Below are 26,331 nucleotides of genomic sequence, written 5' to 3' on the forward strand. Positions count from 1 at the left end.
TAAAAAAATTATTTTTGTGAATTTGTTTAAAAAAAATGTTTAAAAAATTTTTCGACCACGGCACCGCCCGGCACCCTGTGGACATGTTATAAGGACCTATATTTGAGTAAGTTTGTGCAAAAAAATCTAATCGAAATAGTTTAGTTAACGGGGGCGACGATACAGTTGGACTATAGCGCTAATTGTTAATAACTAAAAATAGCAGCTTTGTAATAAATTAATGACAAAAATCTCTTCAGAACGCTGAAGAAGGTATTTGAATCTTGATTTTGTCACTTTTTGAATTTCATAATCAAAAAGATCAAAAAACGGTAAATTTTCGCTTTTTTCGTCTATAAATCGCGTATAACTCGACAACAGTCAATTTTAGAGAAAAATGACAAGAGACCTTTTTTGCTCAGAATGACCCAAATTATCTAAAAAAATATTTTTGGAAATAAAAAAATTATTTTTGTGAATTTGTTTAAAAAAAAATATTTAAAAAATTTTTCGACCACAGCACCGGCCGGCACCCTGTGGATATGTTATAAGGACCTCTTTTTGAGTAAGTTTGTGCAAAAAAATCTAATCGAAATAGTTTAGTTAACGGGGGCGACGATACAGTTGGACTATAGCGCTAATTGTTAATAACTAAAAATAGCAGCTGTGTAATAAATTAATGACAAAAATCTCTTCAGAACGCTGAAGAAGGTATTTGAATCTTGATTTTGTCACTTTTTGAATTTCATAATAATCATTTTTGATCGAGTTATAAAGCCTTGAAAATGGCCATTTTCGCATTTTTCAAATTTTTAATCGCGTATAACTCAACAACAGTCAATTTTAGAGAAAAATGACAAGAGACCTTTTTTGCTCAGAATGATCCAAATTATCTAAAAAAATATTTTTGGAAATAAAAAAATTATTTTTGTGAATTTGTTTAAAAAAAAATGTTTAAAAAATTTTTCGACCACAGCACCGGCCGGCACCCTGTGGATATGTTATAAGGACTTCTTTTTGAGTAAGTTTGTGCAAAAAAATCTAATCGAAATAGTTTAGTTAACGGGGGCGACGATACAGTTGGACGTTGGACTATAGCGCTAATTGTTAATAACTAAAAATAACAGCTTTGTAATAAATTAATGACAAAAATCTCTTCAGAACGCTGAAGAAGGTATTTGAATCTTGATTTTGTCACTTTTTGAATTTCATAATAATCATTTTTGATCGAGTTATGAAGCCTTGAAAATGGCCATTTTCGCATTTTTCAAATTTTTAATCGCGTATAACTCGACAACAGTCAATTTTAGAGAAAAATGACAAGAGACCTTTTTTGCTCAGAATGATCCAAATTATCTAAAAAAATATTTTTGGAAATAAAAAAAATTATTTTTGTGAATTTGTTTAAAAAAAAATGTTTAAAAAATTTTTCGACCACAGCACCGGCCGGCACCCTGTGAATATGTTATAAGGACTTCTTTTTGAGTAAGTTTGTGCAAAAAAATCTAATCGAAATAGTTTAGTTAACGGGGGCGACGATACAGTTGGACTATAGCGCTAATTGTTAATAACTAAAAATAACAGCTTTGTAATAAATTAATGACATAAATCTCTTCAGAACGCTGAAGAAGGTATTTGAATCTTGATTTTGTCACTTTTTGAATTTCATAATAATCATTTTTGATCGAGTTATGAAGCCTTGAATATGGCCATTTTCGCATTTTTCAAATTTTTAATCGCGTATAACTCGACAACAGTCAATTTTAGAGAAAAATGACAAGAGACCTTTTTTGCTCAGAATGATCCAAATTATCTAAAAAAATATTTTTGGAAATAAAAAAAATTATTTTTGTGAATCTGTTTAAAAAAAATGTTTAAAAAATTTTTCGACCACAGCACCGGCCGGCACCCTGTGGATATGTTATAAGGACCTCTTTTTGAGTAAGTTTGTGCAAAAAAATCTAATCGAAATAGTTTAGTTAACGGGGGCGACGATACAGTTGGACGTTGGACTATAGCGCTAATTGTTAATAACTAAAAATAACATCTTTGTAATAAATTAATAACAAAAATCTCTTCAGAACGCTGAAGAAGGTATTTGAATCTTGATTTTGTCACTTTTTGAATTTCATAATAATCATTTTTGATCGAGTTATGAAGCCTTGAAAATGGCCATTTTCGCATTTTTCAAATGTTTAATCGCGTATAACTCGACAACAGTCAATTTTAGAGAAAAATGACTAGAGACCTTTTTTGCTCAGAATGACCCAAATTATCTAAAAAAATATTTTTGGAAATAAAAAAATTATTTTTGTGAATTTGTTTAAAAAAAAATGTTTAAAACATTTTTCGACCACAGCACCGGCCGGCACCCTGTGGATATGTTATAATAAGGACCTCTTTTTGAGTAAGTTTGTGCAAAAAAATCGAATCGGAATAATTGCGCTAGGGGGCGACGATACTGTCCGATCTAGCAGGAAGAAGCCACGACTAATGGAAGCGTTCAAAGAAATTGATCCTAAAGGGGAAATTGAAGCATGAAAAAGGGGACTTAAAGTAAACGAAGCAAAAAATGCGAACTACATGACCGTCAAAAGAACACCTGACAATAAAAATTATATCACACATTCCATACATTGAACGTGATCATCTGGCCACAGAAATCAATCAGAAGAATTCCGTAAGTAGCGAAATTAATGCACGCATTTCCAACGGGAAATACATATACTATGCTAAAAAAAAAGATTGATGACCAGGGCCGTAACTACGATGTTGGGGGCCACGGGTCAAATGTGATCTTGAGGCCCCCTACAGGGAGGTCTGGGGAATTCACCGCCAGCGCAAGGTGATCCGGAAAAATGATTGATATTTAACCCCTTGAAAGCGCATTTTCCCTCCTATGTGAACACCACACTCTCTTTTTTTTTTCAGCATGTCGTGCAATAACTATAAAATTAGCAACGCTGCTGATTACAGCGTTTCATCTGTATCTGACATTGCGGACGGATTATCAACGAATGCGTTCGTTCGCTACAATGTAAATGGTCTTACTTTGTGCCGAAAGAATAACCAAGCAAACACCTACGAATTCGTTCCTTCGTTCTTGTTCACTTTGATTTAAAAGCATCTTAAGGTTCCTTAAGCTACTGCAGTGTGAGCCAAGCACACTCAGTGAAATTGGTCAGTGTACTGGTGGGACTGATCCTAATGTGCTCATTTTATCTTATGTATACCTTTCTTTTCAATATGTGGTTCCTTTCACGTACCAAGATGTGGTCTGAGGTAAATTGATTAAGACAAAGTAGCTGGGACCTGGGGTCCCTGTTCCGGTTTCATTTTAGTTTTTATTTCGCCAAAATAACTAATTTCCTCAGTTACAATTTATATGTTTACGAAAGGTCTCGGGGGACCCAGCTTAGCCCGGGCACCCCTACTCTTCCAATGGCATTTTAGGTTTTATTACGCCGAAATAACTAATTTCTTAAAAAATATATAATTTAAATTTTTATGTTAAGGTCTCGGGAGCTCAAGCCCCAGGGGCCCTGTTCTGTTCCAATTGCATTTTAGTCTAAAAGACTAATTTCCCAGTGAAAAAAATTAAAACTATGTTGCGGTCTTTTTAAAATTGTGTCATTTGAAAATATTTAGTTGGGATCGGCTTTTAAAATACATATTTTTAAAAATAATAAATGATGGTTTTGCTTGTTTTCGATTCAGATGGTTGCACACCCGCTGGACAGGCTGTTTCTACCATTTCAGGCGTCCTCAGCAGCGTTCATTATCGTGCACTCCTCTGAATCGAAAAACAGCTGGACCATCATTTTAAAGGGAATCTGAAAGATAATTCAAATTCCCCATTAGGACGCAAAACAGCGACATCTCATAACAAATTGAAGAGTCTCAGATGCAGAATCCACCAATTTAATAAAAATTAAAATGGTAAATAGTAATTTAAATCTGAGACTTTTGAAACTTCTTTCGCATCTGAGACTCTTCAATTTGTTATGAGATGTCGCTGTTTTGTGTCCTAATGGGGAATTTGAATTATCTTTCAGATTCCCTTTAAAATGATGGTCCAGCTGTTTTTCGATTCACAGGAGTGCACGATAACAAACGCTGCTGAGGACGCCTGAAATGGTAGAAACAGCCTGTCCAGCGGGTGTGCAACCCTCTGAATCGAAAACAAGCAAAACCATCATTTATTATTTTTATTTCTTTACTCGGATTTGAGTACTGAAAGTTCCTCTTCTGTCTTTTTTCCTAGACGAATGAAAGCGGAATGTGATCGTTTCCTTTTCGTTTTCTATATTCGTCGTCTGCGGTCTTATTAATTGAAAAAGTCGCAGATTAAGGATGTACCAGAAAGAACTTTCAAAAGTCTCAGATTTAAATTACTATTTACCATTTTAATTTTTATTAAATTGGTGGATTCTGCATCTGAGACTCTTCAATTTGTTACATATTTTTATTTTCCTCGTTAAAATTTCTGCACGGGACCCCCTTGGTCGGGGGCCCCGGTGCACTGCCTCAATATGGTAGTTACGGCCCTGTTGATGACATGGAACAACAAAAAAGGTAAGTGACTGTAAGTTTTGACTGTAAAGGCCAATCTAGAACGACGTTGTCGAATAGACCGTGATAGTCGTGACGTCAAAAAAAGTTTTCCAAACACGTTGTGTCTAGGTACACGCTAAAATGTACGCAAATAAAAAAGTTAAACTGCATCAAGCTAGTGACTATTTAGCGTGGGCAGTGACTGTATATTTTGATACACGCTATTTTGATATGTTTTTAGGGCCAGTTGTTCGAACGCTAATCAACAATGATCATTATCAAATAATTAATTACTGTCAATGTCAATTGTTAAAACATAATTAATTACAATTCTGAGACTATAATCAATTAATATAACAATAATTATTAACATAATTAATAATAAATCTCATAATTGTAATTAATTATGTTTTCAGCAACCCAAACAAAGTTGACATTAACAGTTTTGGTGACAGTAATTAAATATTTAATAATGATCAATGTTGATTAGCGTTCGAACAACCGGCCCCCTAGTGTTTGTTTGATAGAAAAATATTTGTTATGACGTTTAATTCTACCTAACTTTTTTATTTGCGTACACGGTAGCGTATACCCTAGACACAACGTGTTTGGAAAAATTTTGACGTTTTGACGTTTCAAATTTTAAGCCAGACCAAGACCACAGAATAATTCCAATTTAGTCTGTACTAAAAGATAAAGCTTATCTAGTTTAACGTAATTTATCTTATTTAACGCATTTTTGAGAATATGACGGTTTTTGTGACTTTGACGTTTGACGATTAAATGTGATAGTCGTGACGTCAAAACGTCAAAACAAGGTTTCCAAACACGTTGTGTCTAGGTACACGCTAAAATGTACGCAAATAGAAAAGTTAAACTTCATCAAGCTAGTGACTATTTAGCGTGGGCAGTGACTGTATATTTTAATACAACACGCAATTTTGGTATGTTTAGTGTTTGTTTGATAGAAAAATATTTGTTATGACGTTTAATTCTACCTAACTTTTTTATTTGCGTACCCGTTAGCGTATACCTTAGACACAACGTGTTTGGAAAAATTTTGACGTCACACTATCACCGTACATTCCCGGTTTGGGCATGCGTATTTTGATATTTTGTGATTTGTGATCCTTCAGTTTTCGTCCACGCGTGTCAAAATGGCGAAAAAGAAACCAGAGGATAAAAATAATCAAAGCGATGATGATACAAAAAACGAGAGTGATTACTCGTCGAACGAAGAAGAACCAAACTTCAGTGATCCTGAAGACTACGAAGACGATGTCTCTGATGAAGGTATTTACTCAAAATTGTTTTATGAAAATCGCTGCTCCATGCCGTTCCCTCAACATTTTTTGTTTAAATACTTAAATGTTTGTAATGTTACTTTCATACTTTAGAGTCCCGTATCTAAAAAAACGTTTCCAATATTGTATTTAATGAGTTTTGTCTTATTTATTTGAAAACATATGCCAAATATAATTTTAGGTTAGGTCAGGTTTAGGAAGGTGTGCCTTTCCTGTAAATGATACATATTTAAAAAAAATACATTCCTTAACCATCTTTCTCTTTCCATTAAGCCCTCTTTTTTAAAATATATTCAAATATCAATACTATTGACAATTAATTACGATGTTTTCTTTGTAGAACTCTTAGGTGATGTTTTAAAAGAAAAGCCTAAGGAAACTGATGGAGTAGAAAGTGTTATAGTAGTAGATGGAGTTCCTCAAGTAGGTCCTAATCGTATTGAAAAGTTGAAGTCAGTCATTGTCAAAATATTTGTGAAGTTTGGAACAATAGTAAATGAATTCTACCCTGTCAATAGTGAGGGCCACACCAAAGGTTATATCTTTATAGAATATTCCTCACCATCTGAAGCTGCTGAGGCTGTTAAGCTCACTAACAATTTTAAATTGGATAAGCACCATACCTTTCAAGTTAACCTCTTTACTGATTTTTCTAAGTATGACCAAATTCCTAATAAGTGGGACCCTCCAGAGCCACAACCTTACCAAGGGCAAGCAGACTTGCATTCTTACTTATTGGAACCGGATGCATATGATCAGTTTGCTGTAGTTGTTGCACAAACACAAGCTGTGCAAATTTGGCAGAATACACAGCCTGATCCTAGTCTCATTGAAGCTAGAAACGTAAGTAAACATTAATTTTTTTAGTTGGTTTAAATTATGGTTCATATCCCTTTCAGGCCTGAATTTTTTTTTGAGTGAAAATGAAGTTTTCCTTTGAATAAATACGATATACGGTATCTAATAAAGGTGTAAAAAATGCAGAAAAAAAATTCATTGTTTGAATCTGTCACAAATGACATGTCACGTTCGTGCGCTCTGGGCTTATGTTCTATGAATGTAGGATCGTAAGTGTATGAAAAAATTCATTTTTATTAAACGTAAAACACCATTAGGGCCAAATAAAAATTATTTTTATAATTGTTTAATACGTTATTACATACTAACTAAAATAGAACAACATTTTTTGCTGAAATGTCATGTCTTTCCATTGCCTCTTTGCTGAAGAAGAGCTCCTTGAAGGAACAGGTTCTTCATCCAATACAGGTTCTTCAATATCCTTGTCATCAGTATTATTTTTAAACATCTGACGTCAAAAGCAACATCATTTTTGCCATCTGAATCTTCTATTTCGGACTAGTTACCACCATTTAACACCTCTAGAGCCAAATCGTGGGTTAGAGGCACACCTGCAATAATTAGAAAAACTACTTTTATCATTAAAATATAGAAAAATTAATAAAAAGTCAAACCAATAAATATTTAGTATTTTAATTTCCTGCTATTGGGACCGTGCAAGTTCGGCAAAGCGACCTCTATTTCTACGCTCTGTACTTTTATTCGCACTTTTAATTATATTGGCCAATTATATTAGTCCTGGTTGCTGGATAATTGTCAAGACCATAGTCCAAAAAAAATAATAAGAAGAAAAAATAAGATGCAGGTTATGTTTAGCAAACGTAAACAATTGTATGTAGTAAATAAAATCTGTCAAGTCCTTTGTACTTAAAGGACGTAAGTATTTGTAATGAAATAATACTCGATGTAAAATACTTTATTTTAAAGAATTATGCACATGGTTTCCATTTTCTATCGCAGTATTAAGTATGTGACAGCTGTCGTTCAGATGACAGTAGTACCAACCTACATTCATGGTTAAGGGAGTTTTACACGAACATAACACCTCCTCCCTTGACCATGAATTACAAAAGTTAACTAGAAGTAAAAGTACTTACAAATTCAGTCTGGTAACAGGTTTCCTTACTCTAGTGGAACGCCTTAAAATGGGTTCCTCAGTTTCAGTTTGAGCCCCAGGTACACTATTCGAACTTTCCATATTGTTTGAAATTTCGGATTCATCAGTAATCACTTCGGTAGGTGGTGGTGAGACACTGTGCTCTGGAATTGATGCCTCCCTCGGAATCAAATTGTGAGTAATGGTATCCGGAATGTAACATGTTGGATTATTTTGAGATGGAGTATATTCCCCAATTTGCCGTATTTGGTCTACATGACGTTTCCATGTTCTACCATCATCTAACTGAATTAAATAATGCAATAACCCTAATCTGAGTACAATAATGCCAAATTGCCATTTAGAATGAAAATAATCCCTCACGGAAACCCTAGTTCCTATATCAAAGTTTCTTAGACTCATATCAGTATAGGTAACTCTATCACTACATGAAGGTTTAAGTAAATCTAATCTATTCCTTATTTGTCTTCCTAACATAAGTTCTGAGGGACTTTTACCTGTAACTGTATGTGGGCTTCTGCGGTATTGCATAAGTAGCTTACATAATTCAAACTCCCTGTCATTTCCCTCACTTCGCATAGCCCTTAAACATTTTTTTAGTATTTGGACATATCTCTCTCCCTGTCCATTAGTTGCAGGATGGTAGGGTGCAGTAAATTTTTGTGTAATTCCATTATCTTTCATAAAAGTTCTAAACTCATGAGAGTCAAATTGTCTACCATTGTCTGTAACAAAAATTTTAGGAATACCAAAAGTTGTAAAAATTTTTCGGCAAATTTCAATAGTAGTTTTTGTAGTAGTATTTTTTGTAAAATGAATTTCAGGCCATTTACTGAAGGAATCTACCAATATAAAATAATAACCTCCATTGAAAGGTCCAGCGTAATCAGCATGCACTCGTTCAAAACAAAATTTTGGTGGCTCCCATATATGAGAATTATCTTTAATTGGGTTGTTCTTGTGCTTATTGCACTCTAAACAATTTTTACAAAGTGACTCAATATCCTGGTCTATGTGAGGCCACCAGCAATAACTACGAGCTAAAGATTTCATTCTAACTATTCCAAAATGTGCAGTATGTAATTCTGTCAAAATTTTATTTCTCAATTTAGTAGGTATAACTACTCTTTGTCCTCTCATAATAACATCAGATTGTAATGAAAATTCAGCTTGATTTATATTGAAGCTAAATCGTTTATCAACAGGTTTTCCTGTTTTTAACCCAACAAGTAATTTTTTTAAGGTATGATCATTTTTTGTATGAAAAGCTAGATCTCTAATATTTGTAGGCAAAGTTTCAATTTGATTTATTTCAAAAATATCTGGCTCATCATGTGTGAAATTTTGTTCTGATTTTATAGGTAGACGTGAAAGTGCGTCAGCATTGAGATGAGAATCTGTATTTTTGTAACGAATGTCATAATTCAAACCTTGTAAGAAAATTGCATAATGTTGCATTCTTGTTGCACTTAAAACTGGTAGGCTTTTATCAGGTGCAAAAATTTGAACTAACGGTTTATGATCAGTGAGCAAAGTAAATTTCCTAGCACATAAATAATTGTAAAATTTTTTTACTCCAAAAATTATGCTGTAAGCTTCTTTGTCTATTTGTGAGTACCTTTGCTGTGTAGTAGTAAGAGTTTGAGAAGCAAACTGTAAGGGTCTCTCTGTACCATCTGAAAAGATATGTGAAAGTACTGCACCTACCCCATAGGGTGATGCATCAGTTGCTAGTACTAATGGTAAATTTGGGTCATAGTGACATAAAACATTTCTAGAACAAATGAGTTTTTTTGCTTTGTCAAACGCAGTTTGACAAGTATTCGACCATTTAAAATTGACATTCTTTTTAAGTAAATTATTTAATGGTTGTAAAATTGTAGAAGTATCTTTTAAAAAACGTCTGTAATAATTAATTAGGCCACAGAAACTCCGAACTTGAGTTCTGTTTGTAGGTATTGGAGCATTTGCAATTGCAGTTACCTTATCTGCACTAGTAGACACACCCGTTTTACTCATCTTATATCCACAGTAGTCAATCTCGTCTTTGAAAAATTCGCTTTTATCCAAATTTATATGTAAATTATGTTCAGATAATTTCTTTAAAACTTGTTCAAGTCTTTGTAAATGTAAGGTATTATTTGGAGCTGTAATTCTTATATCATCCTGAAATATTGAAATACCATCTATTCCTTGTAGCATTTGCTCCATTAAACGTTGCCATTTGGCAGGAGCACTAGCAATTCCAAACATTAATCGATTTGGTTGAAATAAACCTTTATGGGTGTTTAATGTAAGTAAATGTTTCATTTCATCTTTTATTGGCAAGTGTAAGTAAGCTTTCGTAATATCTATTTTTGTATATTTGTCCCCACCTGCTAATTGGGAAAGTAGGTCATCTGGTGTAGGTAAAGGGTATTCATCCACTTCAATGCAAGGGTTTAATGTGATTTTAAAATCACCACAAATGCGTATGTCCCCATTTTGTTTAACTACAGGAACAATAGGAGTTGCCCAGTCCGAAAATGCTACTTTCTTTAAGACTCCCTGATTTACTAAGGACTCTAATTCTGCCTCAACTTTAGGGCGTAATGCAAAAGCTACAGGACGGGCCTTACAAAATTTTGCTTTAGTACCAGGTTTTAGATAAATTTCAGCCTCTAACCCTTTTATTTCACCAACTGACTTTTCAAATAAATGTTTATATTTATCTAACAAAGTTGCAATTTCAAAATTTTCATGTAGAATTGTATTTACCTGATGTAAATTGATTTCCAGAGCATGTATCCACTCTCGACCAACCAGTGAGTAGCCAACACCATCCACCACATACAACTTTAGAGTGTGCTTTAATTCCTGGTGCTCAACCTCCACTGAAACTAAACCTAAAACATTCAAATTATTTTTGCAGTATGTAGTTAATTTAACATCCGATTTTTGTAATTGTAATGCAGGAAAATAGATAGATAGATAGATAGATAGACATTTATTGTTTTTAAAAACTACTGTTTTACAACAATGAGTTTAGTAAGTACAGAATATAACTAACAACTAGTCTAGAACATAAATAACTATTAACAAATTTAAACAAAAGTTAAGCGCTATCACTAACTGAAATGGAGAACTTGGTTTTTTTAATAAACACCAATGAAGGAGAAACTGAAGTACAGAATATAACTAACAACTAGTCTAGAACATAAGTAACTATTAACAAATTTAAACAAAAGTTAATCGCTATTACTAACTGAAATGGAGACTTGTTTTCTTAAATAAACACCAATGAAGGAGAAACTGAAGCTTATTCTAATGCAGGAAAATATTTTTCAAATATATTTTTATTTATGATTGTAACAGCAGCGCCAGAATCAATTTCAAAATTTAAAATATTACCATTCACTTTTAAATTTATAAAAAATTTATCTTTGCAATTTCCAGCATTTACTTCTAAGACCTCTTGAGCAGAGTTTACTGAATTTACTTGCCTGTGTGAATTTTGTTGTGCCTTTAAACAAACTTTTTGAATGTGTCCGACGTTTTTACAAAAGTTACAGATTAAATGCTTTTTATTACATTTATCGGCTAAATGCGAGGTGTCTCCGCATCTATAACAAGCCCTATTACGGTTATTTGACATTGTAAAAGTATTATTAGGAGAGCTACTATGATTATTTACTGTATTATTATCATTAAATTTACTAGTGTTTGTATTTTTATGAAAACTTTTTGCTTTCGCATTTAAAACATTTATACTAGCCTGATTGTAATTATTGTTGTGAGAAAATTGATTACTATCCTTTTCTGAAGTTTCCATGCTTGCTGCAATTTCTACGGCTCGGTCCAAGTCCAATCCCTTTGTTTCTAATAGTCTGGCTTGAATCCTCTTTGACTGTAAACCAAAAACAAACTGATTTCGTATAGCACTTTTTAAATATGTGGAAAAGTTGCAGTTTATGGCAAGTTTCTGTAGAGAATGTAGGTATTCTTGTATACTTTCGCCTTCTGCTTGTCTTTTTGATTGAAACCTAAATATTTCAGCAATTTCAAGTGGTGCAGGGTTGTAAAAATTATCCATTAACTTAACTGTATCCTCATATGACTTGTCTTCAGGGACCTCTGGAGCTAGTTTATCGCACAGTGTATCGTATGCTTCCGACCCCATGTAATGTAGTAAATAGGGCAATTTCATTTCCTCTGGAATTTTAAAAACTTTGTATGCTCCTTCCAGCCGTTTTACCCACCTGGACCATTTTGTAGCTGTCTGGTTAAAAGGTTCAACGGAAAACTGGAATGTAGAAACTTGTGTAGACATTACTGGAGCTGTAGCAGGTGCAACTATCGCAGTTGTAGTCGAGGAACTCGTGTTTGTACCGGCTGTAGTTGGAACGTTGTAGTTGATGTAGTGTCTGTAATATTTGTATCCATTATCCTCGTCGCCAAATGTCAAGTCCTTTGTACTTAAAGGACGTAAGTATTTGTAATGAAATAATACTCGATGTAAAATACTTTATTTTAAAGAATTATGCACATGGTTTCCATTTTCTATCGCAGTATTAAGTATGTGACAGCTGTCGTTCAGATGACAGTAGTACCAACCTACATTCATGGTTAAGGGAGTTTTACACGAACATAACAAAATCAGTTATTAAAATGCAGTACTGCAAGCAAAATACAATTAATTAAATTTACCTTTATATAATAATTGCATATCGTATCAATATTGTGGAGCAATATATAATTTTTCTGCGTCAGTGACAGAAGGTATGAAATATACGTCAATTTGACAATTTCAATTGACAATATGAATTATTTAAGATAGTTGCAATATTTCTCCGCAACTCGCGCACGGTCGTTTCTCGTTTCCCTTTCCAAGGACTTGCACACCGCGAATTGAAAATTGAATGTGTGAAGGCAACTCACTATCGTGATATAATTTTACGGGACAAGATCTCTACAAACAAACCAATAATTTCTTAAATCTTGCTTATTATCTTGAAGTTGAAACTTTATCTATACCACAGCCCCGTTACAATAACATAAACACTTATAAAAAACAAGATATCTTTTACTTACCTTTATCGGTTTTGTTGTCAAAATACACAGCCTTCTTTATAGGGTATTCTATTGCAAACTAAGCGCCAATTCGTTAAATAATTTCAGTTACTCTGATAATACACCATAGACACAACATATTGATATCATCTTTCCTAGTAAAAATATGTTTATTTTGATATTGATACCCACATAAACATGAGCTCACGATCGTGTCAGCCGGTCACGAAAGGGTTATGGAATGAAAAATGTAATCAGAGGGGGTCTGGCAATATACCGGGTGGTGAATCATAAAACGGGCCATAGGAAACTCAATGTAAAATTCTAAACTGTTGAATTCCTGCTTCACTAATTATTTTACATCAAAAGTCATGAGAGAATATTTGTAGAGGATTGAAATCTGTATTAAAATCAAAAGTTAAAATTGTTTTACAATTTAAACGCATTCTAAAATTTTGAAAAATAAATACATTTGCCACAGTAGGTATGTGTGCAAAAGTTAGGCCACATGTTACTATTTAACTGACAGTGCGCACACTATTGACTGAATAATATAACATCTTTATTATTATTACTTTCTCTGCAACTGGTGGTATCTTATCAACTTTATTGTTTTTAAAAAATAAATGATAAAATAAAAATATTGACAGTTCAAAAATGTGAAAATAATAACTACATTGTGACACATTATTGCACTGTGTGTGGCCTAATTTTGGGCTGAAAAACTGAAAAATGTATTATATTTTTACAAAATTTTGGAATATGTTTAATTCGTAGAACAATTTTAACAGTTGTTTTTAATACAGATTTCAATCCTCTACAAATAGTTTGTCATGTCTTTTGATGTAACATAATTAGGGAAGCAGGAATTCAACAGTTAAGAATTTTACATTAAGTTTCTTATTGCCCATTTTGCAATTCACCACCCAGTATAATATGCATGCCTCATAAGTTAAGCGGTGTAAGTCAATTCTCCCTAAAAATGACTTATTGAAGTTTAACACACATTATTATATATAATAATATTATTATTTCCTTGTTTGTATTTATGAATATGTTACCCATATTATGATAAATAAAGACATTTTATTTGTTTTTAATAATTACTTATATTTCTGCAACTGCCTTCAGAAACATCTTAGTATCTCATTTTAAACACTCGATATATTAAACTACAAGTGATTGGCAATTTAATCAAATAGCATCTACAGTTCTTTCACTGTATCTTTGCTTAATTAAGACATTATTCATGACCTATTTTTTATATTACGTCTTCACAGAAACTGAAAAAATTAATTTAAGCCACCTGTGCATGCCCAACACCATGCATTGTACAAATACAGCCATAGAACTATGGTTAGTGATGATACAGTCAGTGAAGAACAGTAATGATACAGTGGAAGAACAGTAATGATATAGCGCACATCCTTTTTTAAACCATAACAACTCAAGATATTAAAATTTTACAGGAGAGAGAAAACAAAATATTTGCTTTATTGCCTCACTTATATATTTTTTATTTTAGTTATAAGTACTATACATTTAATTGTTGTATCAATATTTTACCTGCTACAGTTGGCTAGAGAAAAATATTTGTTATCACGTTCGGTGCCCATGGCGCATGAGTAGCATCACAAAGGTTTTATCAAAGATACCAATGATGTATAAGTGGTGTCAGTGTACTGTGTTACTAAATGAATGTTTTATGTACGTGGTACCAGCCAAGTGGCGTTTGTTCAAGATGAGCACAGAACGTGTTAAAAAAATATTTTAACGACATTTTGATTTGAAATAATACACTTCTCCAAAAATTTGATTCAACAGTTTTTCTCTAAAGACATGTTAATGTTAAGACACTTTGGTGTTATACAATTGATTAATGAATTAATATTTATTATTTTAATGAATAAATTTTGAATTAATACTTCTCTTCTAATGTTTTTCACCAGAAACTAGAGTACCTTCTTGTGATAAATTCAATTGATACTGTTTTACCAGATCATTAGCTTTAATTTTTAATTGTGACATATTGATGCACTCTATCTAATGAAATATTTTTAAGGTGACGATATTACAGTGTTTTGAGGAAACAATGTTCCCTTTCAATGCGGACAGTACACTGGTGCGCATTGGTCATTTTTGATAAAGTGCGAAAGGCACACCAGTGCACTCTCGTCACATTAAATTTTTATTTAAACAGAGTATGGCCACACAGGGCAACTCTCTACTATTTATGCATCACTGAAAGGGTTAATGTAATAAATAAAGGGGTTAAAACATTTTTTTAGGTTTTGTTTTACATTACAATGATAAAATATAATTCTTTAAATTGAGAATTGGATAATGTTTGATATGGATTGAATGTTTGAGATTGTTGTGAGATCAATTTTGTTGTGGATTGATGAGGTTTTGATCTAGCATTAAAAATTATTATACAATCATTTTTACACAGAAATGTGGCCATTTTGATAAAGTACCGTTTTTCAACTTTGAGTGCAAAGTATGTCATAATAATTGATCGAAATGAAACTTACAGAAGCTTAATTTAAAGCTGGGGGGTTGTTCATGGCATCACTCTTTATAACACGGAGTAAGCCTTGTGTAACTTTCTAAAATTGGGGAAAATGTTTCATCTTTTATTATTTTCTGTATCCTGTTTTTAAATAGGAGGAGTAAACTCAAAAGACAAATTCACACCCAATAATATTCACATTCAGAAAAATCACCAGATTCATCTTCTTTTTTGGTTGATCATTTCAGCCTTCGATAGTAATCCTTAACACATAAATCGCCAGAGCTAGTCTTAAAAAATGTTTGGGGGCCACATGTATATTTTTTTGTGTTTTGTCGGACATATACAGGGTGTCTAGAAACTCTACCGACAAACGAAGACAGGAGATTCCTCAGATAATTTTAAGATAATTTAACCCAATTCACCTAGTCCGAAAATGCTTCCTAAGGGAGTTAGAGCTCTTTGAAGATGGCGTCATGTAATTAGTTTTTCTTAAATACCTCCAGAACGCTTCTATTTAGAAAAACGAAAATTGGTATACATATTTACTTTCCAGAAATGAATCGATTCCATCCATTTCGAATTTCTAGTACAACTCATAGGCATCCGTTTTGGGTAGGGCAACGGCTATTTTATTGCCTAACTTTTTTGTCTTTAAGTTTTAAGCATTTTTGACTCTGAATTATTTAATTGTGAGCTATTCTAGTACTAAAAGGTACTCTTAGTTTAAGTCAATAGGATACACCGTTTGCTAGAAAAATGATTTGAAAATTTTTCGTTCCTTGAATTAAAAAAAAAAAGATACAAAAAAAACTATTTAGAAAGATGAAAACTGGTACATTTATTTATATTCCAGAGATTAATCGATTTCATTAATGGCGAATTTCTAGTACTGGTCATGTGCGTCCGTTTTGGGTAGGTCAACAGTTATTTTATAGCATACCTTTATTGTCTTTAATTTTTAAGTATTTTTGACACTAGATTATTCAATTATGAGATATTCGAGTACTAAAAGTTACTCTTGCTTTAAGTTGGTAAAATACATCGGTTTTTTTTTTAATTTTTTTTAAATTTTTTTTCAAATTCCCAAAACTAAAAACTTTCAAATCGATTTTTCTAGAAAACGGTGTATCCTATCGACTTGAAGTAAGAGTACCTTTTAGTACTAGAATATCTCACAATTTAATAATCCAGTATCAAAAATGCCTAAAAGTTGAAGACAAAAAAGCTATGCGATAAAATAACCGTTGCCCTACCCAAAACATATGGCTCTGACCGGTACTAGAAATTCGCAATGGATGGAATCGATTCATTTCAGGAAAGTAAATATGTGTACCAATTTTTGTTTTTCTAAATAGAAGCGTTCTGGAGGTATTTAAGAAAAACTAATTACATGGCGCCATCTTCAAAGAGCTCTAGCTCCCTTAGGAAGCATTTTCGGACTAGGTGAATTGGGTTAAATTGTCATAAAATTATCTGAGGAATCTCCTGTCTTCGTTTGTCGGTAGAGTTTCTGGACACCCTGTATAAGCGACGTGACCTAATAAGCATTATTGGTGTCAGCCATATATGACAGATATGGCAATCAATATGATAAATATTATATTATACTAATATGTCACTAAAGAGTTCTAAAAGCACCTTTTTTAAACAAATGCAGACTAAAAATTAAAGGAATAAAGTAGAAAATACAAGAACTATATAACTTAATTAACCTATGAATTTTAAATGCCAATAGTGTCAAAATTTCATAAAAATGGTAATAGTGTCAAAATTAGTGCTAAATTTGCCTGTGGTTAAACCAATTGAAGGGTTAATTTCAAAAACAACTAATGTCACAAAAAGTAAATTTTCAGAAATAAAAACTGAATAAAATAATAGTATGTAAGTCAATGTTTAAGTCAAAAACAGTGTATTTACAAATCGTTATATGGCGGTTTTTGTCACGATAAGTTTCTGAAAAATGTAAATGTTAATTTGCTGTCAAGTAGTGCCAATAGTTAAGAATTTCATAAAATTGACATTGGTTGTTTTTGAAATAATCCCTTCAATTACAAACAAGCATTACTGCACTGTAAATTTGAATTACTACTCAAAGTTTAAAAATGAGGTATAGTTGAATGTATCCTTTTTTCACTTCTTTTCTATTGCCCTCATAAATGCTTTAGGGGCTTATATAACTAATTTCAAAAAAATTAACTGTTTTAGAGCTGGAGTCAAACGTACATAAAATGGTCACCTCTGGGTACATTCTTATGTACTTTTCACAGGTTGGGTGTTGCATTGTGGGCAGGACCTGGATTTTTGCAATACAAAAAATTTACCCATTCAAATGTTCAATTTATTGATTTCTCGCCATGTGAAAAGTATTTAGTGACTTATTCCCCACAAGGAGACCCACATAATCCAGAACAGAAAAGGATCATCATTTGGGATATTAGGTAAGGAGTTCTTACGGCAGCTATGTTATATTGCCCTATTTCACCAACGATTCCTAAATATTTAAGAATTACCTTTATACCCCAGGCTGTGGATGAAAAAACGTGATATAATTCAGGAATTTTGAATTTTTGAAACCTATCGGGTGTTGTAAAGGACGATGCCAGCAATAACTTCTACTAATGAGTTTAACACTCTACCGGGTGAATTAAAAAATACGATGTCACTAAAATCTTTTAAAACCAAACTTAAGCTGTATATTAGAAACAAGTGATGTAATACTTTATTATGTTAATTTTATGGGTGGGTATTGTATGGTATTATATGTTGTAAAATTTATTTAAAGTTTGTTTCAATTTCATTTGATGTTGCTTAGTTATATTTGATTTTGTAAATTATTTGTAATATCTATTCTCTACATTGATTGTATATTAGGGTAACCTATTTAAATGAATAAATATCTATCTATCTCATCTCTCTTAAAATGTAACCAAAAATATTGTGAGCTTTTTTTATTGCGATTTTCATTTGTTAATCGTTGTTTCAATAATAATATTATTAAATTGTTTTCGGTCAAAATTTAATACAAGTTACGTAAAAATTTTCCGAGCGCGCGGATTTGAAGCGAGCCAGGCGATTTGCAAAATTCGGCCGCTCACAAAAGCACCGATTTTAAAAATAATTTTTAATAATTAAATGTAACTATATTTTATAATAATTTTTATTTTAAGATAATATAAGTCTTTCTTTAGTCAATGACTGTAAAATAATTTCTTAATTGTTATATGTAAAGACACTACGATTTAAGAAAAAGGAAACAATTATCTCGGCCTCAGTTGGTTGTAGAAAATTTTTATTTTTTTATAAATCTTCGTTTCGTCTTCAGCAACAATAATCTGTAAGTTAGTAACTCATAGGATGTACAGGGCCGCTTTAGCTCTAAATGTTTATAACGAAATTTGCCCCCTTATTTTCAAACCCAACATTTAGCTCGGCTTCAGTTGGTCGTAGAAATTTTTTATTTTTTTATAAATCTTCGTTTCATCTTCAGCAACAATAGTCTGTAAGTTAAAAACTCATAGGATGTACAGGGCCACTTCAGCTCTAAATGTTTATAACGAAATTTGCCCCCTTATTTTCAAACCCAAAAATTATAGGTTTAAAAATGTTTTACGCATTTATTTACATCAGAATATGAAAATATAACTCTTTAGAAGGAGATTAGATGTTTCACCAACTCTCTACGATTTTTTTTCAACAAGCTATAGCCTTGGACATTTGACCTCTTGGGATAAACAATTTATAATATCTAAGCAACAAATTCGTTAATCCGGCCTTAGAATTTTTTTCTATGTTTGGAATTGAAAGATCTTCATTTTAAAGCTTTAAAAAATTTAAAAAAATATTTGTACAATAAATAACGCAATTGTAAAAAACGGCTATTTTGGACCTTTCACAGGCTGTTTTGCAAGAAACAATAAAATAAATTAAACTTACCATAGCTCAAATTGTAGGTTTTTTAATTTACTACAACTTTCTATTAAAAAGTTTTTCTCTACAATCAATATCCTAAGCTGCAAATTTAAAAATCTTTAAAAATTGCAAATTTAACAAATGAAAATCGCAATAAAAAAAACACAATATTTTTGGTCACATTTTAGTAGAAGTTATTCCTGGCATCGTGCTTTACAACACCTGATAGGTTTCAAAAATTCCTGAATTATATCCTGAAATCAACCTATTTTTCACCCACAGCCTGGAGTATTAAGTGGGCTTAGGTACTTCCTAACTCTAAAACAGATTTCACCATACGCTAAGAATTGCCGAAACCTCTTAATCATTACCTTATCGTAGGATACGATTTACGATCTCCTTAAACATTTTAGGTATTACTTATAGTTGAAAGTGTACTTGTGATGTTTGTCAATAATTTGCTTCTCATCTTAATTTATGTGTTATTCTGTAATACATATTATATTTCTACTGTGGCCTTATTCCTTAACAGATTGCCTTATACTGTCATTCTTGAATTGTTAAATGATTATTGTACATAATCATACAACAGATTTTTTAGAATAATCTGTTTTACGCCACATAAGACCACTATTTCATTGTTTCGGCATTTTTTTTGCCAGACTCTTAATGTCAAGCAGAATATTCTTCCGTTCAGTCTTTTGCTGCTTTTTTTTTAATCTCAGCTGGAATACCATTTCTCCTGCCATTTTGTGATTTTTTAGATCTTTTGTGATTTCTTCGACTCTAGTTACTCTTGTCGGTCTGTATTTAAGGGATCTTTAAAGGATTTTCTCCCATTTCTTTAATTTTTCTGTTGTTTCTCCTAGAAGTAAACCTTTGTTTCTACTATACTTCATATTATTCTTTTTAGTTTCTCTGGATTTTTTAACATTTGGTGCGCCACATAGTTATGAAACATAATATTTTACGATTCCATATTAATCTACTATTTTATTAATTTAGGACAGGTCTTGAAAAGCGTTCATTCAATCCAGAAGGTCCAACAGCATGGCCAATCTTCAGGTGGTCTCATGACGACAAATATTTTGCTCGTATTGGTCAAAACAATGATGCCCTTCAAGTATACGAAACACCATCTTTTGGTCTTCTAGATAAGAAATCAATCAAAATTAACGGCATAAGAGATTTCAATTGGTCGCCCACAGATAATGTTGTAGCTTATTGGGTAGCCGAAGACAAAGATGTGCCTGCCAGTGTAACTCTGTTAGAATTACCAAACAGGAATGAAATTAGAAAGAAGAATTTGTTTAATGTTGCTGACTGTAAGATACACTGGCAGAAGTCTGGAGATTACCTGTGTGTCAAGGTAGACAGGTATTCAAAGGTTCGCAAGGAGAAGAATGAAACCAAGTATTCAGGTAGGTACAAATAATAGTAATTTATAGCCTCATTGTTTTAGTTATGTCTGTTTCATTTATCTACAAATCTACAGTATCTTATTTATTTAATATATCGTTTTAATATACAGTAGAGCGTCGATAATTTCAACCCTGGTAATCCGAACGTTCGCTAATCTGAACGCAAAAAAATTATAAAATTAAAAAATATGATCGTTGACCGAATTTTTGGATTTAATATGACAATATGGGCTTTGTGAGCTTTGTATGTATTTTGAATATATGTTCGATAATCCGAACTACCCCTGTACCAATTAGTTCGGATTATCGATGCTCTACTGTAATTATGTATATGGACATTTTTAATTTTTTTTTACTATTAAATTCTTCGTCAAATACGCATGGTTTGCTTGTTAAACAAGGAGACTAATCTACTGAGAACAAATTCAATAAAGCAATTTGAATAGTCCGGTTTTATTTGGAGATTTTTTTACCTTCAGTCTATCGGAAATGTCAGTCCATTGGACCTGTGGTTGAATGAATGTACAGTAGAACCCCGCTAATCCGAACGTTTGGCAAATCTGAACCAACGGAAAGTTAAAAAATTAAAAAATTCAAGACAAAAACTTAAAAACATGTTTATTATACAGAGTATAACCAGCAATTTGAACAATGTAGGATTAATAGGACTTTGATGTTTAAAATTACTTAAAAACAAGTAATTGGACTTAGTAAGTCATAAGTTTTCACCCAAAGTAATCGAAAGTAGAACTAGAAGTCCATATTTGAACGCTTCGTGTAACTTTGCGCCGATTGATAAACGATTTTAATAATTTTAATTAAACTAAAGATTCAAACTCAACTTTTCGATACGCTTCGATTGATGTGTTACATGTAATATTTGTGCGACTATAACGGCACTTCTGGTTAGAACTTTTTAACCGGAATTGATATAAAAACCCAAATTTTACATTTGTTTTCATCTTGCTAAGGCACGTCGAATGACATATCGCTTATACTATTTCGGTGACTTTAAAACAGTACTTAAGGTTGCAATTCTATAACCGGAAGTCCGATGTCAAATTTCTCATCTTTATTACCATCCTTGGGTTATCAGCTTTCATTCGACACCTCACTTGTCATTCTATCTGTATTAATAACGGAGGAGAAAGACAGACGGGCAGACAGTCATGAAACCGGAAGTATATATTTGTTCTCTTCTTGCGAAGTCGTGTCGAATAATATATCACTTGTATTATTCCGGTGACTTTAAAACAGTACTTCTGGTCGCATTTCTAAAACCGGAAGTCCTAGGTCAAGTTTCTCAATTTTCTTGTCATTCTGCCTGTTATAGTGAAGGACTTACATTCGCAGTCGGACGGACAGACAATCTAGGTCAAATTTCTTACCTTTAGTACCATCCTTGGATTTTAAGCTTTCATTTGACATCTCATTTGTCATTCTACCTGGTAAAATGACGAAGGAGTTATATTCGCGGTCGGACGGACAGGCGGACAGACAGCTTAGGTAAAATTTCTTACCTTTATTACCATCATTGGATTATAAGCTTTCATTTGACACCTTATTTGTCATTCTACCTGGTATAAGGGCGGAGGAGTTATATTCGCGGTCAGACAGACCGACGGACAGACAGCCTAGGTAAAATTTCTCACCTTTAGTACTATCCTTGGATTATCATTTGACACCACATTTGTCATTCTACCTGGTACAATGACGTAGGAGTTATATTCGCGGTCGGACAGACAGACGAACAGACAGCGTAGATCAAATGCGTAGATCAAATTTCTCACCTTTAGTACCATCCTTGGATTATAAGCTTTCATTTGGCACCTCATTTGTTATTCTAGCTGGTATAAGGACGGAGGAGTTATATTCGCGGTCGGACAGACCGACGGTCAGACAGCCTAGGTAAAATTTCTCATCTTTAGTACCATCCTTGGATTATAAGCTTTCATTTGACACCACATTTGTCATTCTAGCTGGTATATTGACAGAGGAGTTGTGATCACAGACAGACAGACGGACGTGGATAATTCAAAGTTTTCACATTTTTTCAAAATTGGGTGAAAACAATAAATAAGTTCTTTGTGGTTATTTTTTGTTCAAAAATAATGAATCTGTTGATTTTCACAAAATTTTTGCCAAAAATTTCGTATTTTTGACTTCTGAGTACAGTGGAACCCCGATTATCCGCGTGCGGATTATCCGTGCTATGATTTTATATTACTCAAATTGCATTTTTGAGGTTTTATCAAAATATCGTGACCGTAAATCACTCGACAGAAACTCTATACAACGTGAGAGAGACTCATAATGAATGTTTTATTTCTTCTGTTCCTTTTTATGGTAGGTACATATGCATGTATTTTCATAGGTATTATATAAGAAATAAATGTTCGGATTATCTGTGCTTTTCAGTTATCCGTGCCACGTCCGGTCCCAAGAAGCACGGATAATCGGGGTTCTACTGTAATACCAAAAATTCAAAAATCATTAAAAATAAAAAAAATTCGACGTTGTTATCTCGTGAAACTCATAAGCTAATTAAATCTTTTTAAATTTTTTGTTTCGTATGATCCAGTGAAGAGTTCTGATTTAAATTTATTTTTTTGAGCTGCCTGTCAAAATTTGTCACCAATGACATATTTTTCTATATTTTGGATTGAATTTTTTTTAAATATTCTTTCAATTGTACTATGTTCACAAAAATGTTCTTGATATGTTGATTTCAAACTCTACCCCCCCCCCCCCCCTTAAATACTTTTACATTGAGGTTTTGTTCTCAAATAATGTCTTTTTTATCTGACATGTCATATAGGTATTATATTATTAGAACTTGAATCTTCTTTTTTTTTAATAATTAAATAAAATAAATATTTAGTTTATTCCTGATTTATTACTGTTACAATTGCTAATGATTGTAATGGAGAGTCACTCAGGATACAGTAAAACATGCTTGGTAAATGTATGTAAAGATAATATTCACATTATTTTTATGAAATTAAGCAATGACAGTTTTTACCAATAAATTAGACAAACTGCCTTTTTTATTTTTGTTTTCATTGTATTCCAACTAATTTTTAATGAGTTTTATCTTGTTAGACCTTTATCCTGATCTGTTCAATGCTTCTTTAACTTTTTTTTGTGTCAGCAAAAGTATTCGTAGTTACTTTTTAACTAGTCTACACACCAACGAAATTAATTATATGGAAACTCAAAATATGACGTATCTTGGTACAGCACAATCAAAATTTTGAGTGCAGTTATTACTAGAAAAATGAAAACGCTACAGGATGAGAAAAGATTGAAAGAACTCTCCAGGTATCATTTTCACAGATGCCACAAAATATTTTTCTCATGATATTGCCTTCAGAGATGAGCAAAAGATTATTTTTAGATAATTAATAGGGGTCTAATATTTGACTTTCGTATAACCCTGTGATATACAATGGAGCCAATAATAGCAGGCAACAAAACATACTGGAGATATCATAGGCTAATAAAGGTCAAGAACTTATCGAGAAATACAAAGTTGCAATCAGACCAATAAAAAAAAATTAAGAATATTCGAATGGAAAACAGAGAAATGAGAAGACAAATCGTCGGCTGATAATATCATAGGAAGTTCGCCCTTACCCGAAATGTAGTTAGGTTTGTGTGTCCCTAAGTAGGAAGTTCGCCCTTACCTGAAATGTAGTTAGGTTTGTGTGTCCCTAAGCCGACGAAATGAACCATGAACTAAGAGACATAGAGAAGGGAGAAGATATAGTTAGAATTATTAAAGCGTAGATACTGGAAAGATGCAGTCAAAGAAGGTCTGTAGAAAATGGGAGTGAGACAATGGGAATTAGTGGCACAGGACCGAAAAACATGGAAGGCAATAGTAAACGTGACAAAGACTCACGAAGAGTTGTAACGCCATTGATGGTGAGATACTGATATGGTTGGGACACAGAGAGAAGGAGAAACGGAATACTGATTAAGAAGATCACCAGGTGGAAGCCAGAAACTGGATGACCCAAAGAGAGAGATGGGAGGATCGGGTCATGAGAGATATCAAAATCCTGAAAGTGAGAAACTATCACATATCGAAATGAGTGGAAGAAAATTGTAACGAAAGCCGAGTCATACAACAAACAAGATAGGGCAGTCAATGAGAGCAGGAACAGGTTATTACCTCCGAATTCTATCCTACTGCATGGATTTTAATGAAATTTTAGGAATAGCCTAAAAATATCTCCTTATTCAAAGTCTACCCTATGCCGATGTGTGCTTTTGTCTTGGGGGCGGTTCCCACCCCTTCTCGGCGGTGGAAAATTTTTTGGTTAAACAACTACGGAAGTTGCTAGAGAACCTAATTCTAAGCAAAAACTGTTCTATAATTTTTTTTTCGAAAACTCGATACTTTTTGAGTTATTCGTGGTTGAAAATTGACCATTTTCATTGAAATACAGGGTGTTTCATTGGGAAAGTAACATACGTTAACTGTAGAAAGAGGACACTTAGGCGGCCTCAAAAATACCATACTTAATGGGTCTTACTTCATTAATAACGAAGATACTGGGTGTTTTATTTATTTTGTCATTTTCTTAATTGGTTCATAACTTTTTAACCACATTGTATATTTATTTTATATTTGGCACGCAAATATCATTTAAGGTGTACAATAAATTAATGTATTTACAATTGTAAAAAATCTAGGTCCGGATTAAAGAATATTGGAAAAATATTCCGACCCAAAAACAACACCCTGTACATTAAACTTTTTTAAAATGGATTTTTCAGTTGAAAAGAGGATGAAAAACTAAATTTAATGGTATTCTTTGAATTTGCGGCAAAATGATTTTTCTGGTCAAATTTTGAATTTGATTTCTGAAATTATGTGAATTGCGAGAGCTCTAAGTAGAAAAAAATTGAAATACAGCTTACAACTTGTCAACCGCACTGTATATTGATTTTAAATTCAACATCCGAATATTCTTTTAGGTGTTCAATCAATAATTAATGTATTTACAATTATAAAAATTCCAGGTCCGGATTAAAAAATATTGTATAAATGTTCCGACCCAAAAAAATACCCTGTATATTTTTTTAATGGATTTTGCATTTGAAAAGAGTATGAAAAACTAAATTTAGTAGTATACTTTGAATTTTCGGCAAAATGATTTTTCTGGAAAAAGTTTGAATTTGAATTCTGAAATTATGTGCATTGCGAAGCTCAAAGTAAAATAAATTAAAATATGACTTAATCTTAATTAATACCATTATTTAATCTGAATTGGTAAAATATTAGCATTTGCACACATAACAATAATTTTTGATGGTGGTAATTTTGAATAAGTACTTTAGTTTTGAGTACCTAGTTATTATGTTGAAAATTTTCGCTGTTTTGTTATAACTTTTAGATACTTTGTTGATTAAAGTGATGTATCCTTTATTGAACCTGTATTATTTATTCATTATTTAAAGATGAATATTTGTCATAAACTATTTGTCACACATAATTAAAAAACATTGAAATGTTAACATTTTACCAATTTAGATTAAATAATGGCATTAATTAAAATTAAGTCGCATTTTAATTTTTTCTGTTTAGAGCTCTCGCAATTAACATAATTTCAGAAT

At 32.4% G+C, this 26,331-nt stretch overlaps 1 protein-coding gene across 1 annotated transcript in view; it reads left to right on the forward strand.

The window, feature by feature from the left end:
- Nucleotides 1-5,644: 5,644 nt before the first annotated feature.
- The window catches only part of LOC126883551 (eukaryotic translation initiation factor 3 subunit B), a 64,608-nt gene continuing 43,921 nt past the window's right edge, over nucleotides 5,645-26,331 (forward strand). The window contains exons 1-4 of the mRNA XM_050649186.1: nucleotides 5,645-5,826; nucleotides 6,178-6,680; nucleotides 17,582-17,814; nucleotides 20,291-20,706. Of these exons, the coding sequence (XP_050505143.1) occupies nucleotides 5,691-5,826; nucleotides 6,178-6,680; nucleotides 17,582-17,814; nucleotides 20,291-20,706 (1,288 nt within the window). The 5' untranslated portion in view covers nucleotides 5,645-5,690. The remainder of the gene's footprint in view (nucleotides 5,827-6,177; nucleotides 6,681-17,581; nucleotides 17,815-20,290; nucleotides 20,707-26,331) is intronic.

This window comes from Diabrotica virgifera, chromosome 1 (assembly GCF_917563875.1).
Source record: "Diabrotica virgifera virgifera chromosome 1, PGI_DIABVI_V3a".
Classification (NCBI taxonomy): Eukaryota; Metazoa; Arthropoda; class Insecta; order Coleoptera; family Chrysomelidae; genus Diabrotica; species Diabrotica virgifera.